The following is a 14,301-nucleotide window of genomic DNA, read 5'->3' as shown; positions in this document are numbered from 1 at the left end:
ACCAGACACCAGTGTTTAGAACAGGAATGTTCTACCAGACACCAGTGTTTAGAACAAGAATGTTCTACCAGACACCAGTGTTTAGAACAAGAATGTCCTACCAGACACCAGTGTTTAGAACAGGAATGTTCTACCAGACACCAGTGTTTAGAACAGGAATGTCTTACCAGACACCAGTGGTTAGAACAGGAATGTCCTACCAGACACCAGTGTTTAGAACAGGAATGTTCTACAAGACACCAGTGTTTAGAACAGGAATGTCTTACCAGACACCAGTGGTTAGAACAGGAATGTCCTACCAGACACCAGTGTTTAGAACAGGAATGTCCTACCAGACACCAGTGTTTAGAACAGGAATGTCCTACCAGACACCAGTGTTTAGAACAGGAATGTTCTACCAGACACCAGTGTTTAGAACAGGAATGTCCTACGAGACACCAGTGTTTAGAACAGGAATGTCCTACGAGACACCAGTGTTTAGAACAGGAATGTCCTACGAGACACCAGTGGTTAGAACAGGAATGTCTTACCAGACACCAGTGTTTAGAACAGGAATGTCCTACCAGACACCAGTGTTTAGAACAGGAATGTCCTACGAGACACCAGTGTTTAGAACAGGAATGTCCTACCAGACACCAGTGTTTAGAACAGGAATGTCCTACCAGACACCAGTGTTTAGAACAGGAATGTCCTACCAGACACCAGTGTTTAGAACAGGAATGTCCTACCAGACACCAGTGTTTAGAACAGGAATGTCCTACCAGACACCAGTGTTTAGAACAGGAATGTCCTACCAGACACCAGTGTTTAGAACAGGAATGTCCTACCAGACACCAGTGTTTAGAACAGGAATGTCCTACCAGACACCAGTGTTTAGAACAGGAATGTCCTACGAGACACCAGTGTTTAGAACAGGAATGTCCTACCAGACACCAGTGTTTAGAACAGGAATGTCCTACCAGACACCAGTGTTTAGAACAGGAATGTCCTACCAGACACCAGTGTTTAGAACAGGAATGTCCTACCAGACACCAGTGTTTAGAACAGGAATGTCCTACCAGACACCAGTGTTTAGAACAGGAATGTCCTACCAGACACCAGTGTTTAGAACAGGAATGTCCTACCAGACACCAGTGTTTAGAACAGGAATGTCCTACCAGACACCAGTGGTTAGAACAGTCGAGAACAGCAAATGTAAAAACATTCATGAACTTGGAATAGTTGGAATAACTATTGTCTTATATGAGTCAATAGAGAGTGGCAAAATAGACATTTATTTGTATGAAAATGTTCAGGATTATTACTTTAAGCCAATTTGATGAATGCGTCTTAATTTCTTTGTAATTCAAAAAGTTGTTACCCACTTAAATTTTATTGGGTGAGGTGGTGGTGGTGGGGGGGGGGGGGGGGGGGGTGGTGGATATACTTGAAGTGATTTCTAAGTGACCGCAAGCGGATGACAGGCCGTCACATGTCAGAAGTAGTGGCGCGGTGTAGGATGAGGTACATTTCATGGTACATTTCTCATTCGGGTCCAGGGGCTCAGCCTAAATATTTCATTTTAAGACCCCCTGATGAGGGCTTGTATGCCAACGTCATGTCCCAGCCGGTTATGGGCTTTATTTGCAGAAATCCCTCCTCAAAATTATGAAAATCCAAATTCCTCCAAACAGGACGCCCTTGAGGACTGCGATTGCTCAAAAGCCGTTTTGGAGACATACTCAAAACCCAGGGGGCTACGGCATCTAGCTTTCTACTACCATTTTCTCCTCATATTCATACTCTGTCACTACGTTTCCTTCCTGATCGGTGGGAGCTCTTTGGGAAATCAGCAGGCACTCCTAAGCTGCGCAATGTCTGACAAGAGAATATAATTTGATGCAAATCACTCCCTATAACCTCAGATGTGTCAACACTCGGCTTCATTGCGCCTCAATATGGAGTCTGAGGAGCCGGCAATGCTTCATAGAATCGAGTATTACCTCGGAGACCTGGCTGATTTCAGTGGAGTTTATTTATGTTTACGGTAAACGTCGGTAGTGATGTACTGGTGTAGTGATGACTTGGCATAAAATGCTGCCAAATGTCAAACAATGCGAGGTATTATCTCTTGTCAGGAAAGGAGTGCCAAAAACAACATTAAGTTGGTCAGTCAAGCTTGAGTCTAGTTTATGTATTAGCTCAGGTAAAAATCACCAGTGATGCATCGCCAGACTCACCTCCACACCGCAAAGGAGTCAGGAGAGGGGTCTGGCAGAACAGAATGCTGGCACAATAGGGGCGTGGGGTTCTCGGTTGTTTGCATTTCTCAAACCACTCACGATCATCTAGCGCGGAGCCAAACTCAAAATGTGCCTTGCAAAATAGTGTCGGAGGATAAATGTTTCTTTGTCAATATGCCACATCATCATGCACGGATTTCTGTGATCCGTTTCACAGAGACATGGCTTAACCAGCAGGGGATTCCAGACTATAGGCACTTCAACCAGAGGGGTTCCGGCTCTTTCCTGATAATAGCACCATGGTGCTCAGCACGGAACCATAAAGAGGAGGCGGGTATTATCTCACTCACAACAACAACAGCTGGTGCACGGACATAACTGCTATCTCTAACCACCGCTCTTCAGATTTGGAACCCAGTGCAGGCCCTTCTGCTCTCTCCGCGACTTCCAACTTGTTTGTATAGGAGTGTATATCCCTCCCCAGGCAGACGCACAAGCAGTGCAGGCCACTTTAGCTGTGGCTGGATTCAAAACCTGGATAATGGAATTCCCCCTGCTCTGGGATTTGATCTCACAGGGGATTTTATTTCAACCATGTCCGCATGAAGTCTGACCTGCACCAAGTACAAACGGGTGATCAGCTGCCGAACCTGGGGATAGAATATCCTCGATCACCTCCATTAAAGGGGCATTCTGCTCCTTTCCCCACTGGTCAACTTAAGACCACACCATGAATTTACTAGTTCCAGCCTACAGACAGATGCTAAGGCAGGACAAGCCGACTATAGATCCATCAGCCGGCAACCGAGGCGGTGGGAGTGCCGTAGCACTGCTTTCAGCTTGACTGACTGGGTGGCTTTGAGAGGTACGTGCTCCGACATGGACGGATATACTGACATTGTCACGTCCTATGTCTCATCCTGTGAGGAGAGCTGCCTAGCCGAGAAGACAGTGATCAAATTCAACAACGATAAACCCCTGGTTCACCGGAGAGTTGAAGGAGCTTAGGGGGGTACAAAGAGCTGGCCCACAGATCAGGGAACAGGGATGAGAGCACAGAGCGGCCGAGGCTAAACTAAACACGGCCATAAAATCTGCCACGGGGGATACAATGGATGGCTGAAGAATTACTTCAGGAACAGGAACACAGTGGCAGTTTGGGTTCCCCTACACAGGTCACAAAGTACAAGCCACCAAACAGCCACAGCCTCCTCCTGCTCTAAGACCGGGCTGCAGAATGATCCTACTGTCGTGTCGAGGAACTTTACACCCTGCAAGACGACAGCAGGTCTTGCAAGATTGCCTGTGACATGGAAGACCATATGCACCATCACCCCCCGGCCAACCGGCTTCTTCCACAAGGCTGTCCACCTACTCAACAAAGGCTCCTGGATGAACATATGAACAATGCTCCATGGGCCACAAAGACTGAGCTTTGGAACATTTATATGTATATAGTTAATGTTTTATGCATATAATAAAATGTTTTAGGCGCAATTAAAAAGAGACCGGTTTAACATAGCTTACAGTACATGAGTGATTGTGACTCTAATCATGAGAGCTTGCTAGTTCAAAGGTTTTTGTTGTTGTTGTTGTTCCTATGTACAGAGATTTTGAAAATGGTTAAAACAAAATGAAATTATTTAAAAAACCTAGTAGAAATTATGGTAAATAGTATCAGATCGATTCAATGTTGTGTGAAGACATTTTGAGAGAATAAAGCAAAATAATACTATTCTGAAAAAAGTGTATATTGGTGACTACTGGTGTCTCTGTGATCATCAGCTTGAATTTCATACCCCCCCATACACCACTGCATCACTGTAACTTCCAGTATGTGCTGTAATGCCCTGGTAATCCAGTTTTAATCAAGTTCCCGAAACCCCCTCCAACTCTGAATCATCAATTCATTACTCACTCCCCTGATTACTGCACCATATCAGATAAAAAATTGCCTTTGAATATTTTTTATTTGAATACTACTACACCTTGAACACAACTCATCAAAGAATAGTATGAGTAGCTTGGATTTGTTGAAGTGTGCGTGTTCCCTTTTCAAGGCTCTTTTGAGTGTCTGGCTGTGAGAAACAAGTGCACTTCAAGCCGTCTAAATATGTAAGACCACCACATTTAAATTAGTTTTGCCCCAGTCTTACATTACATCCAAATACAATGCAAATTAAAAAATTTAAAGCGCATCTCGAATAAATACAAGGTCAATGGAAAGACGAATGAAAAGGTGATGAATGCTGTGTGTTTAGAAATGGTCCTGTTTTTGTAAAGACAATATTGCCTTTGCATTGTATCTGACTGTACTGTTAAGACAGCTGAGCCTCCTGTCCGAGTGGAGCAGGGTTTAGTGGTGTTTAGTAGTGAACCTGACTCACCTGTACGTGCGGAGCAGGGTTTAGTGGTGTTTAGTGGTGACCCTGACTCACCTGTCAGAGCGGAGCAGGGTTTAGTGGTGTTTAGTGGTGACCCTGACTCACCTGTCAGAGCGGAGCAGGGTTTAGTGGTGTTTAGTAGTGAACCTGACTCACCTGTACGTGCGGAGCAGGGTTTAGTGGTGTTTAGTGGTGACCCTGACTCACCTGTCAGAGCGGAGCAGGGTTTAGTGGTGTTTAGTAGTGAACCTGACTCACCTGTACGTGCGGAGCAGGGTTTAGTGGTGTTTAGTAGTGACCCTGACTCACCTGTCAGAGTGGAGCAGGGTTTAGTGGTGTTTAGTAGTGACCCTGACTCACCTGTCAGAGTGGAGCAGGGTTTAGTGGTGTTTAGTAGTGACCCTGACTCACCTGTCAGAGTGGAGCAGGGTTTAGTGGTGTTTAGTAGTGACCCTGACTCACCTGTCAGAGTGGAGCAGGGTTTAGTGGTGTTTAGTAGTGACCCTGACTCACCTGTCAGAGTGGAGCAGGGTTTAGTGGTGTTTAGTGGTGACCCTGACTCACCTGTCCGAGCGGAGCAGGGTTTAGTGGTGTTTAGTAGTGAACATGACTCACCTGTCCGAGCGGAGCAGGGTTTAGTGGTGTTTAGTGGTGACCCTGACTCACCTGTCAGAGTGGAGCAGGGTTTAGTGGTGTTTAGTAGTGACCCTGACTCACCTGTCAGAGCGGAGCAGGGTTTAGTGGTGTTTAGTAGTGACCCTGACTCACCTGTCAGAGCGGAGCAGGGTTTAGTGGTGTTTAGTGGTGAACCTGACTCACCTGTACATGTGGAGCAGGGTTTAGTGGTGTTTAGTGGTGACCCTGACTCACCTGTCAGAGTGGAGCAGGGTTTAGTGGTGTTTAGCAGTGACCCTGACTCACCTGTCCGAGCGGAGCAGGGTTTAGTGGTGTTTAGTAGTGACCCTGACTCACCTGTCAGAGTGGAGCAGGGTTTAGTGGTGTTTAGTGGTGACCCTGACTCACCTGTCAGAGTGGAGCAGGGTTTAGTGGTGTTTAGTAGTGACCCTGACTCACCTGTATGTGTGGAGCAGGGTTTAGTGGTGTTTAGCAGTGACCCTGACTCACCTGTACGTGTGGAGCAGGGTTTAGTGGTGTTTAGTGGTGAACATGACTCACCTGTCAGAGTGGAGCAGGGTTTAGTGGTGTTTAGTGGTGACCCTGACTCACCTGTCCGAGCGGAGCAGGGTTTAGTGGTGTTTAGTAGTGACCCTGACTCACCTGTCAGAGTGGAGCAGGGTTTAGTGGTGTTTAGTGGTGACCCTGACTCACCTGTCAGTGCGGAGCAGGGTTTAGTGGTGTTTAGTAGTGACCCTGACTCACCTGTACATGTGGAGCAGGGTTTAGTGGTGTTTAGTGGTGACCCTGACTCACCTGTACGTGCGGAGCAGGGTTTAGTGGTGTTTAGTGGTGACCCTGACTCACCTGTCAGAGTGGAGCAGGGTTTAGTGGTGTTTAGCAGTGACCCGTCCCTGACTCACCTGTCCGAGCGGAGCAGGGTTTAGTGGTGTTTAGTAGTGACCCTGACTCACCTGTCAGAGTGGAGCAGGGTTTAGTGGTGTTTAGTGGTGACCCTGACTCACCTGTACGTGTGGAGCAGGGTTTAGTGGTGTTTAGTGGTGACCCTGACTCACCTGTCAGAGTGGAGCAGGGTTTAGTGGTGTTTAGTGGTGACCCTGACTCACCTGTACGTGTGGAGCAGGGTTTAGTGGTGTTTAGTAGTGACCCTGACTCACCTGTACGTGTGGAGCAGGGTTTAGTGGTGTTTAGTGGTGACCCTGACTCACCTGTCCGAGCGGAGCAGGGTTTAGTGGTGTTTAGTAGTGACCCTGACTCACCTGTCAGAGTGGAGCAGGGTTTAGTGGTGTTTAGTGGTGACCCTGACTCACCTGTCAGAGTGGAGCAGGGTTTAGTGGTGTTTAGTGGTGACCCTGACTCACCTGTCCGTGCGGAGCAGGGTTTAGTGGTGTTTAGTGGTGACCCTGACTCACCTGTCCGAGCGGAGCAGGGTTTAGTGGTGTTTAGTGGTGACCCTGACTCACCTGTCCGAGCGGAGCAGGGTTTAGTGGTGTTTAGTGGTGACCCTGACTCACCTGTCAGAGTGGAGCAGGGTTTAGTGGTGTTTAGTAGTGAACCCGACTCACCTGTCAGAGCGGAGCAGGGTTTAGTGGTGTTTAGTGGTGACCCTGACTCACCTGTCAGAGTGGAGCAGGGTTTAGTGGTGTTTAGTAGTGACCCTGACTCACCTGTCAGAGTGGAGCAGGGTTTAGTGGTGTTTAGTGGTGACCCTGACTCACCTGTACGTGTGGAGCAGGGTTTAGTGGTGTTTAGTGGTGACCCTGACTCACCTGTCAGAGTGGAGCAGGGTTTAGTGGTGTTTAGTGGTGAACATGACTCACCTGTCAGAGTGGAGCAGGGTTTAGTGGTGTTTAGTGGTGACCCTGACTCACCTGTACGTGTGGAGCAGGGTTTAGTGGTGTTTAGTGGTGACCCTGACTCACCTGTACGTGTGGAGCAGGGTTTAGTGGTGTTTAGTGGTGACCCTGACTCACCTGTACGTGTGGAGCAGGGTTTAGTGGTGTTTAGTGGTGACCCTGACTCACCTGTACGTGTGGAGCAGGGTTTAGTGGTGTTTAGTAGTGACCCTGACTCACCTGTACGTGTGGAGCAGGGTTTAGTGGTGTTTAGTGGTGACCCTGACTCACCTGTACGTGTGGAGCAGGGTTTAGTGGTGTTTAGTGGTGAACATGACTCACCTCTTTCTCCCCGCAGATGTGACTGACAGTTGAGCCGGAGGCCGGGCTGGAGGCGGGCCCAATGACTGCGACCACGCCCTTCGGCAGTATCTGACACACTGAGAGAGATGGGAGAAACAGGGGGAGAGAGAGAGGAGGAATGGAAGGGATGGAGTGCGTGGGGAAGGAGGTCGGGCAGAGGGGCGGCGGGAGAAAGAAAGAGAGAGGGCGGAGTGAAAGGATTGAGAAAGAAGATTAAACGTAAGGAGGATACAGGGGCGGTGCAGATAAACAGACAGGTAGACAAAGATGAGGGAGAGAGATGGGGAGAGGACAGGGTGAAGAGAGGAGGGGAGAGAGAGAGCGAGAGAGAGAGAGAGAGAGAGGACAACGAGGAAGATAGATCAGGAGGGGAGACGAGCGAGACAGACGGGAGACAAGAGCAAGAGAGGGAACGACATGGGGAGAAAGAAAGAGATAGGTGGAAGACATGGAGGGGAGAGAGAGAGAGAGAGAGAGAGAGAGAGAGAGAGAGAGAGAGAGAGAGAGAGAGAGAGAGAGAGAGAGAGAGAGAGAGAGAGAGAAAGGGGTTAAGCAGGAGAGTGAATTTGCCAATCTGTGAGGGGAAGCTGAGTTGGCGTGTTGGAGCGGGTCCAGCTCTGCCCTGTCTGCGTCCTCTGCTCGCGCCATCTATCACAGTACGTGTCTGGCGGAGGACGCCGCTGATTAATCACAGCCATAACAGCCATCTGAATTCATGCTTCGTCCTGTGTTGATTAGTGCTCTAATTCTGCCGCTCACCGGAGAGAGAGAGAGAGAGAGAAACCCCTGGCGGGATCTGTAGACGAGCGGCCCGTACAGACGGTGTGGCTCTAATGATCTCTGTACGGAATCCAGAGTTTTGAACAAACATAATGTTACGTTGGACGGGCTGCTGCTGCTGCGTGTGGACATTTAGAGCGATGGCTCTCCTCCTCTCGTCGTCTTCCCCCGGGGCTCTCGTCTCTCACCAGCCTCGTCGTCTACGCTAGGCGTCCACCTGCATCCTATCAGCGTAGTGGGGGAGGGGGGAGGCAATTGGGTATGCTATGCGTAAACACACAACCGAGCTGTGTAGTGTGTATATAATATATATATAGTATATAGTAGTATGAATAATATATAATTAGAGATTTCTATTATGAATACCCATTAACACATAAAGAATCCCAAATCAAATCGTACAAATGTGTATTGAATCTAAAATCGTGTGACACCTCTCTAAGGCCATGGTTACACTGGGCTAAAACAGCAACGTTTTGTTGCTGAATGATTACGTTTGCATGTCCAAGTTAAAAAGAAACGCAGTTTTGGCAGGAAAACGCAGTTTTGGCAGGAAAACGCGTTTCCCTAGCGGGAACGCTGAAAGGTGTTTTCATTTGGAAACTCCCAGACAATGGTGCCATGTAATTTGCGCGAGCCGGATACGGAGCCGTCCTGCCTAATGCCCATGCGCAGTAGAGACCCGCACGGTTATTTCCAGTGTTTACAGCAGAGCTGTCCCAAGTAGCTGTGGCTACTGTACCAATGTGTTGTCAAGTTATTGTTATATTGGGGCGGCGTGGCTCAGGGGTAGAGCGGGTCGTCCAATGATCGAAGGGTTGGTGGTTCGAATCCCGCTCAAGCCCATGTCCATCCCACTGCCGTTGTGTCCTTGGGCAAGACACTTAACCTACTTGCCTCGTATGAATGTGTATGCATGTGAATGAATGTTGGTGGTGGTCGGAGGGGCCGTAGGCGGTGATTATTCGCCACGCTTCCGTGAGTCTGCCTCAGGGCAGCTCTAGCTGCAATTGTAGCTTACCACCACCGGGATGACTGTGTATGAACGAATAATGGACTCTGTGAAGCGCTCTGAGTCAGAGAAGAGCGCTATATAAATCCAATCCATTATTATTATTATTATTATTATTATAAGGAGCCCAGTCCAAGCTACAACAGTCTGCATTCCCTTAACAATTGTTTGTATTGAGCCGTATTGTATTGTACCCATTCTGTAATCTGTTAAATAACGTTTACATCCATTCATTCTGCTAGCACTATGCTAGCACTATGTAGCTGCTAGCCACAATGCTATACTGTTATAATGGCATATCCCAATCATGTTAGCACGTAAGCTAACAAAATCGGCGATATTTTTGTGAGACTAAACTCCGCTCTTGGCGGTCAATTGTGTTGATGTTAGTTTTGTTTCATCAACAAATCATCAACAAATGAGGCAGAACACACAGTGAAATGTATCCATTTTTGTTTATTGCACTTTATTTCTTGCTGAAAAATAAATGCTATGTTGCTAATGGCTCATGCGAGGTATAAAGATGGTGGCTTTGAGATTTTTAGCAGGAAGTGTATTGGCACGTTCAACTTTTCTGATTGGTTGAAAATGGCCTTCATGTTTGAACTACATCGCCATCTACTGCTTTGGCATTGTACTACATGTATATACATCACTGTGCTCAGGACAATAGGGTCCAGCTGCAGCCCTGGAGATTGTTCCAGATTGAGCAACTTCCGCCCGGTCCCACGACATTCCTCCCGGGACAGGACAATGTGCGCTGATTGGCGGAAAGTACGGAAGTATCTCGAAGTACGTCTGACGTTGAACGTCAAAATGAACGTCAAAATCAAAAGCAAGTACGTCTGCGCTGACGAGAGGGGGGGCTTGTATTGATCAGGTTAGTAGATATTGTACCGATCAGGTATTACAGATCATATCCGCATGAAATAAACTAAAATGTTAAAACCCATTTAGACTGTTTCTCATTCCTGTACTGTGTTGTAACCCAACCCCCTCCAATGTACAGTAAATGACCAAGTATGGTTGTCAATATTCCAATGTACAGTTTTGCTTGTACAGTTGTACAGTGTCCCCCACCCACCCACGTAATTCGAGATACGTCAGACGTACTTCGAGATACTTCCGTACTTTCCGCCAATCAGCGCACATTGTCCTGTCCCGGGAGAAATGTCGTGGGACCGGGCGGAAGTTGCTCAATCTGGAACAATCTCCAGGGCTGCAGCTGGAGGCTACTCGCTCAGGAGGCAAAACGATAACTTGCCTGCCATTACGTAGTGTTCTGAAAAACGAAACTGAAAATGAAAACTGGCCCTAGTGTAACCGCAGCCTAAGAGACAGTGGTACAGCAGTGTGTGTGTGTGTGTGTGTGTGTGTGTGTGTGTGTGTGTGTGTGTGTGTGTGTGTGTGATTATATGTGCACGTGTGAGAGACAAAGTATCTGTAAAATGATTACCTGATTGAATGATTCTTTTGTAATTGAATGAGTTTGTGTTGATTGTCTTTATTGTTATTGGTAATTCTATGGTGTTTCTGATTACTTGTATATGTTGTTGTTTGTATGTTGGACTTGCTTTGGCAATAGGTACTTTGATATTTCTGATAGTGAGAGAGAGAGAGAGAGAGAGAGAGAGAGAGAGAGAGAGAGAGAGAGAGAGAGAGAGAGAGAGAGAGAGAGAGAGAGAGAGAGAGAGAGAGAGAGAGAGAGAGAGAGAGAGAGAGAGAGAGAGAGAGAGAGAGAGAGAGACTGTGTGTATGTGTGTATGTGTGTATATATATGTGTGTGTGTGTCGTAAGACCAGGCTGTCGTAAAAGAGGTCTCTCTTTGTGCCGGTGGCGATCAATAAATACTCACTGTACCGTACTGGACTGTAGCCACACATGAATGCTGTGAACTAAACTGCCGATGTGACCTTGCTGGGCTCAGTCACTATAATACTAGGGCATGTGCTAACTCAGACATACCCAGGTTGGAACACCATGCCTCTGTGTGGTGCGCTGCACTCTGAGCTCAGCAGTCACTGTATAGCATAATTATACTGTACATACATGAGTTTAGCATATATTACCAGTAGCTTGTTATATATATCATGTTTAATTACTTGCTCATTGTATATTGTTAATGCACTTTACTGTTACATTTGCATTCTGGTTAGATGCCAACTTCTTTTCCTTGTGCTTGTGCTATGCAATGACAATACATTTTAATCTAATCTTATCTTATTTATTGAGCACTTTGGAGGTGCAAGCTCCTTGAGATTTTCATGGTACTTGTTTCCATTTTGGTAATGTTTTACAAAACATGAAATATCTTTGGAACCGTTTGTGATAGAACTTTACATGTTGAAAAGAAAACAATAATTCCCTTTTAAAATAAAAGTAAAATTCCCTGGAGTTATCCAGTAAAACACAAGGTTTTTTCACTGGGCGTTTTTCTTTTATGTCAAATATTGTATGTTCACACAAAGGTAATGTATGATGGTGACTTTACACTGCACCAGAAATAAAGGGTCGGTTCCCCTGAATCATAAAGGGTATAACACTTGATACTGACTCAAATAATAAGCTCAGAATTGGCAAAAGTACAACACTATGTCCAGGCGAACCTTTGTCTACAGGTATGTAGGCTTTAGAGCAGCGGCTCTCAAACTATGGGTCGTGACCCAAAGTGGGGTCGTGGGTAGGTGACAGGTAAACAGTTGCCTTGGCAAGTAAAAATAAAATAAAATCTATAATTTTTTTTTTTTTTTTTTGGCAACATATTTTGGCTAAATATGCCTCGTTTTATAAATGTGTATTGATAACATAGTGCTGCAATTAAATGTTCTAATAAATATGCATGAAGTTCAACAATGTGTGCTTTTATTTTGATATTCCTTAATTCCACGTTGAAATTACGCGATACATTAAGTGTGGGGTCGCCAAAAGAAATCCTAAATAAAATGAGGTTGTGGTATAAAAAAGTTTGAGAACCCCTGCTTTAGAGGGTTGAGTTCACACTCAACACCAAGCTACATTGCCAATTATCTTGTCAACTACAGTATGTGCCCCCTAGGTTCCCTAGAACATTACGATCATCTACTGCAGGTTTACTGAAGGTTCCCAACCACAGCCAAAAGAAAATCAGGGACGCTAGCCTTCACGAATTATGCACCAAAGCTATGGAACACCCTACCTATGGACATTAGGGAGGCTAGATCACAAAATATTTTCAAAAGTAAGCAAAAAACGTACCTCTTCACCGTAGACTCTTTTATTGCACTGCACTATTGCACTATTTTACTCTGTCTATCTTATGCTAATATATGTCTATTTTATTGCACTGCTCTTATTCCGTCTATGTCTGCACTCTATGCATTGCTTTTATTTAGTCAGAAACCATAGTCTTTTATAGATTTTAATGTCAGAAATCGATTACGAATTTTCCAGTAGGTTTTTATATAAATTCTCATGCTCATTTTATGCTATGCATGTTTGTCTATAATTATGCAGATTTCATGTCTGATTTCATGTCTACAAACATCACTTTGGGCTGTAATTCTTGTGTATGAAAGGTGCAATACAAATAAAGTGTATTATTATTATTATTATTACATTATTATTATTATTATTATTATTATTACATAGACTAGAAATACGTTTCTTTTGGTAATGCATTAGATGAGGAGCAGGAGGAGGAGCAGAGGAGGAAGCAGGTCCTCAGGGACCAGGACTCACTGGTGTCCGTGGTGTCGTACTGGGAGTCCTTCTGCAGCTCATAGATGTCCACCTCCACGCGGGCGTGGGACGTCCCCTCCATCAGACTGTTGATGTTCTCCCGGGCCAGGGCCAGAGCCAGGCGCTCGCCACGGCCGCACGCCGTCTGGTCGTCCAGGATGGCCGCTGTGGACGGAGGCGCAGAGAGGGATGAGATAAGATGGTTCTTTATTGTCTGTTGATGCAGAATTTGTTTTGTGTCAGAGAGACAGACAAGACAAACAGAGAAACAATGTGATTAACCCCTTCTTTCCCTCCCAAACAGCGTTATTCATTTAAAGCTTATTTTGTTTTGCACAGCCCTTTTATTTTGCACTGCCCCATGTAGGTTGCGACCACATTTTTATCCTGCTTGTTAAGTATAGGCTTATTGGATGTGGCACAAATACATTTTTGAATCTTTTCAGTTTCCACTTGGGGGTGCCTATAGTGAGGGTAGCAGTCCGTAGTCTGTGTGTAATACGTGTGAGGGATCTTTTTATGGGCGATTTTATGGACCATTCTCAACATATTAGTGTAACTCTGCAGCTGGCACCGTGGGACCTGAGCCGTACGTACAGTACGGGTAGAGAAAAGTAGAGAAAAAGGAAGGACTGGAGGGGCCTAGTGATCTCATTCAAAGCCGATGGACCATGAAGGCTAATATATTCTCTTCTGGATATCGTGGTGGTTTTCAATGGTGTCACACACACGTGGGAAGTGGAGATACAAAATATCTGTGTTGCCTAGAAACATGTGAATACAGTTTATATACATGACCCATCTATGAAGCACCACACGGCTGGCTGGTCATCCAGACCGGCCAGTGAATGAAGACATAGAGGAAGCGAAGGGACACGAGAGCCTCGGTGAACATAAAAGACTGGGGCGGCAACAGGGATATTGATGCCCTATCTCTCTATCTCTCTGTTCACCGCAACTGTCAACTTGCACTGGATTATGGAATGTGTGTGTGTGTGTGTGTGTGTGTGTGTGTGTGTGTGTGTGTGTGTGTGTGTGTGTGTGTGTGTGTGTGTGTGTGTGTGTGTGTGTGTGTGTGTAGGGGGGGGGGGGGGGTGGTAGCTGCCATTACATTATTAGTTACAGTATCAGTAGTAGTATTTCTCTTTGGAGATTGTTTTAAAGGAGAGCACTTCACCCAGAAAGTGGGTGAAACGAGTGGAGTGCTCCTTTAATGGCATTTCTGCTTGATTACACAGCGTCCAGGGGAAGGCGGCAGAGTGGATGAAAGAGAGAGGAGATGACACGCAGCAGAGGTTGTAAACATGATTAAAAGCTCCTGGTGTCGGTGCGGCTGGGTAGTGTGTAGAGGC

At 46.1% G+C, this 14,301-nt stretch overlaps 1 protein-coding gene across 1 annotated transcript in view; it reads right to left on the bottom strand.

Moving 5' to 3' along the window:
- Window positions 1-14,301, bottom strand: part of LOC311226502 (glutamate receptor ionotropic, kainate 5-like) — a gene marked incomplete at its 3' end in the record, with an annotated part of 137,287 nt that overhangs the window by 84,827 nt on the left and 38,159 nt on the right. Inside the window, exons 2-3 of the mRNA XM_084311925.1 lie at window positions 12,950-13,114; window positions 7,420-7,517 (exon numbers count right to left, since the gene is read on the bottom strand). Of these exons, the coding sequence (XP_084168051.1) occupies window positions 7,420-7,517; window positions 12,950-13,114 (263 nt within the window). The remainder of the gene's footprint in view (window positions 1-7,419; window positions 7,518-12,949; window positions 13,115-14,301) is intronic.

The sequence above is a fragment of the Notolepis coatsorum genome, assembly GCF_963971535.1.
Source record: "Notolepis coatsorum genome assembly, chromosome: 4".
NCBI classification, from domain to species: domain Eukaryota; kingdom Metazoa; phylum Chordata; class Actinopteri; order Aulopiformes; family Paralepididae; genus Notolepis; species Notolepis coatsorum.
This window is presented reverse-complemented; position numbering and strand designations above follow the sequence as displayed.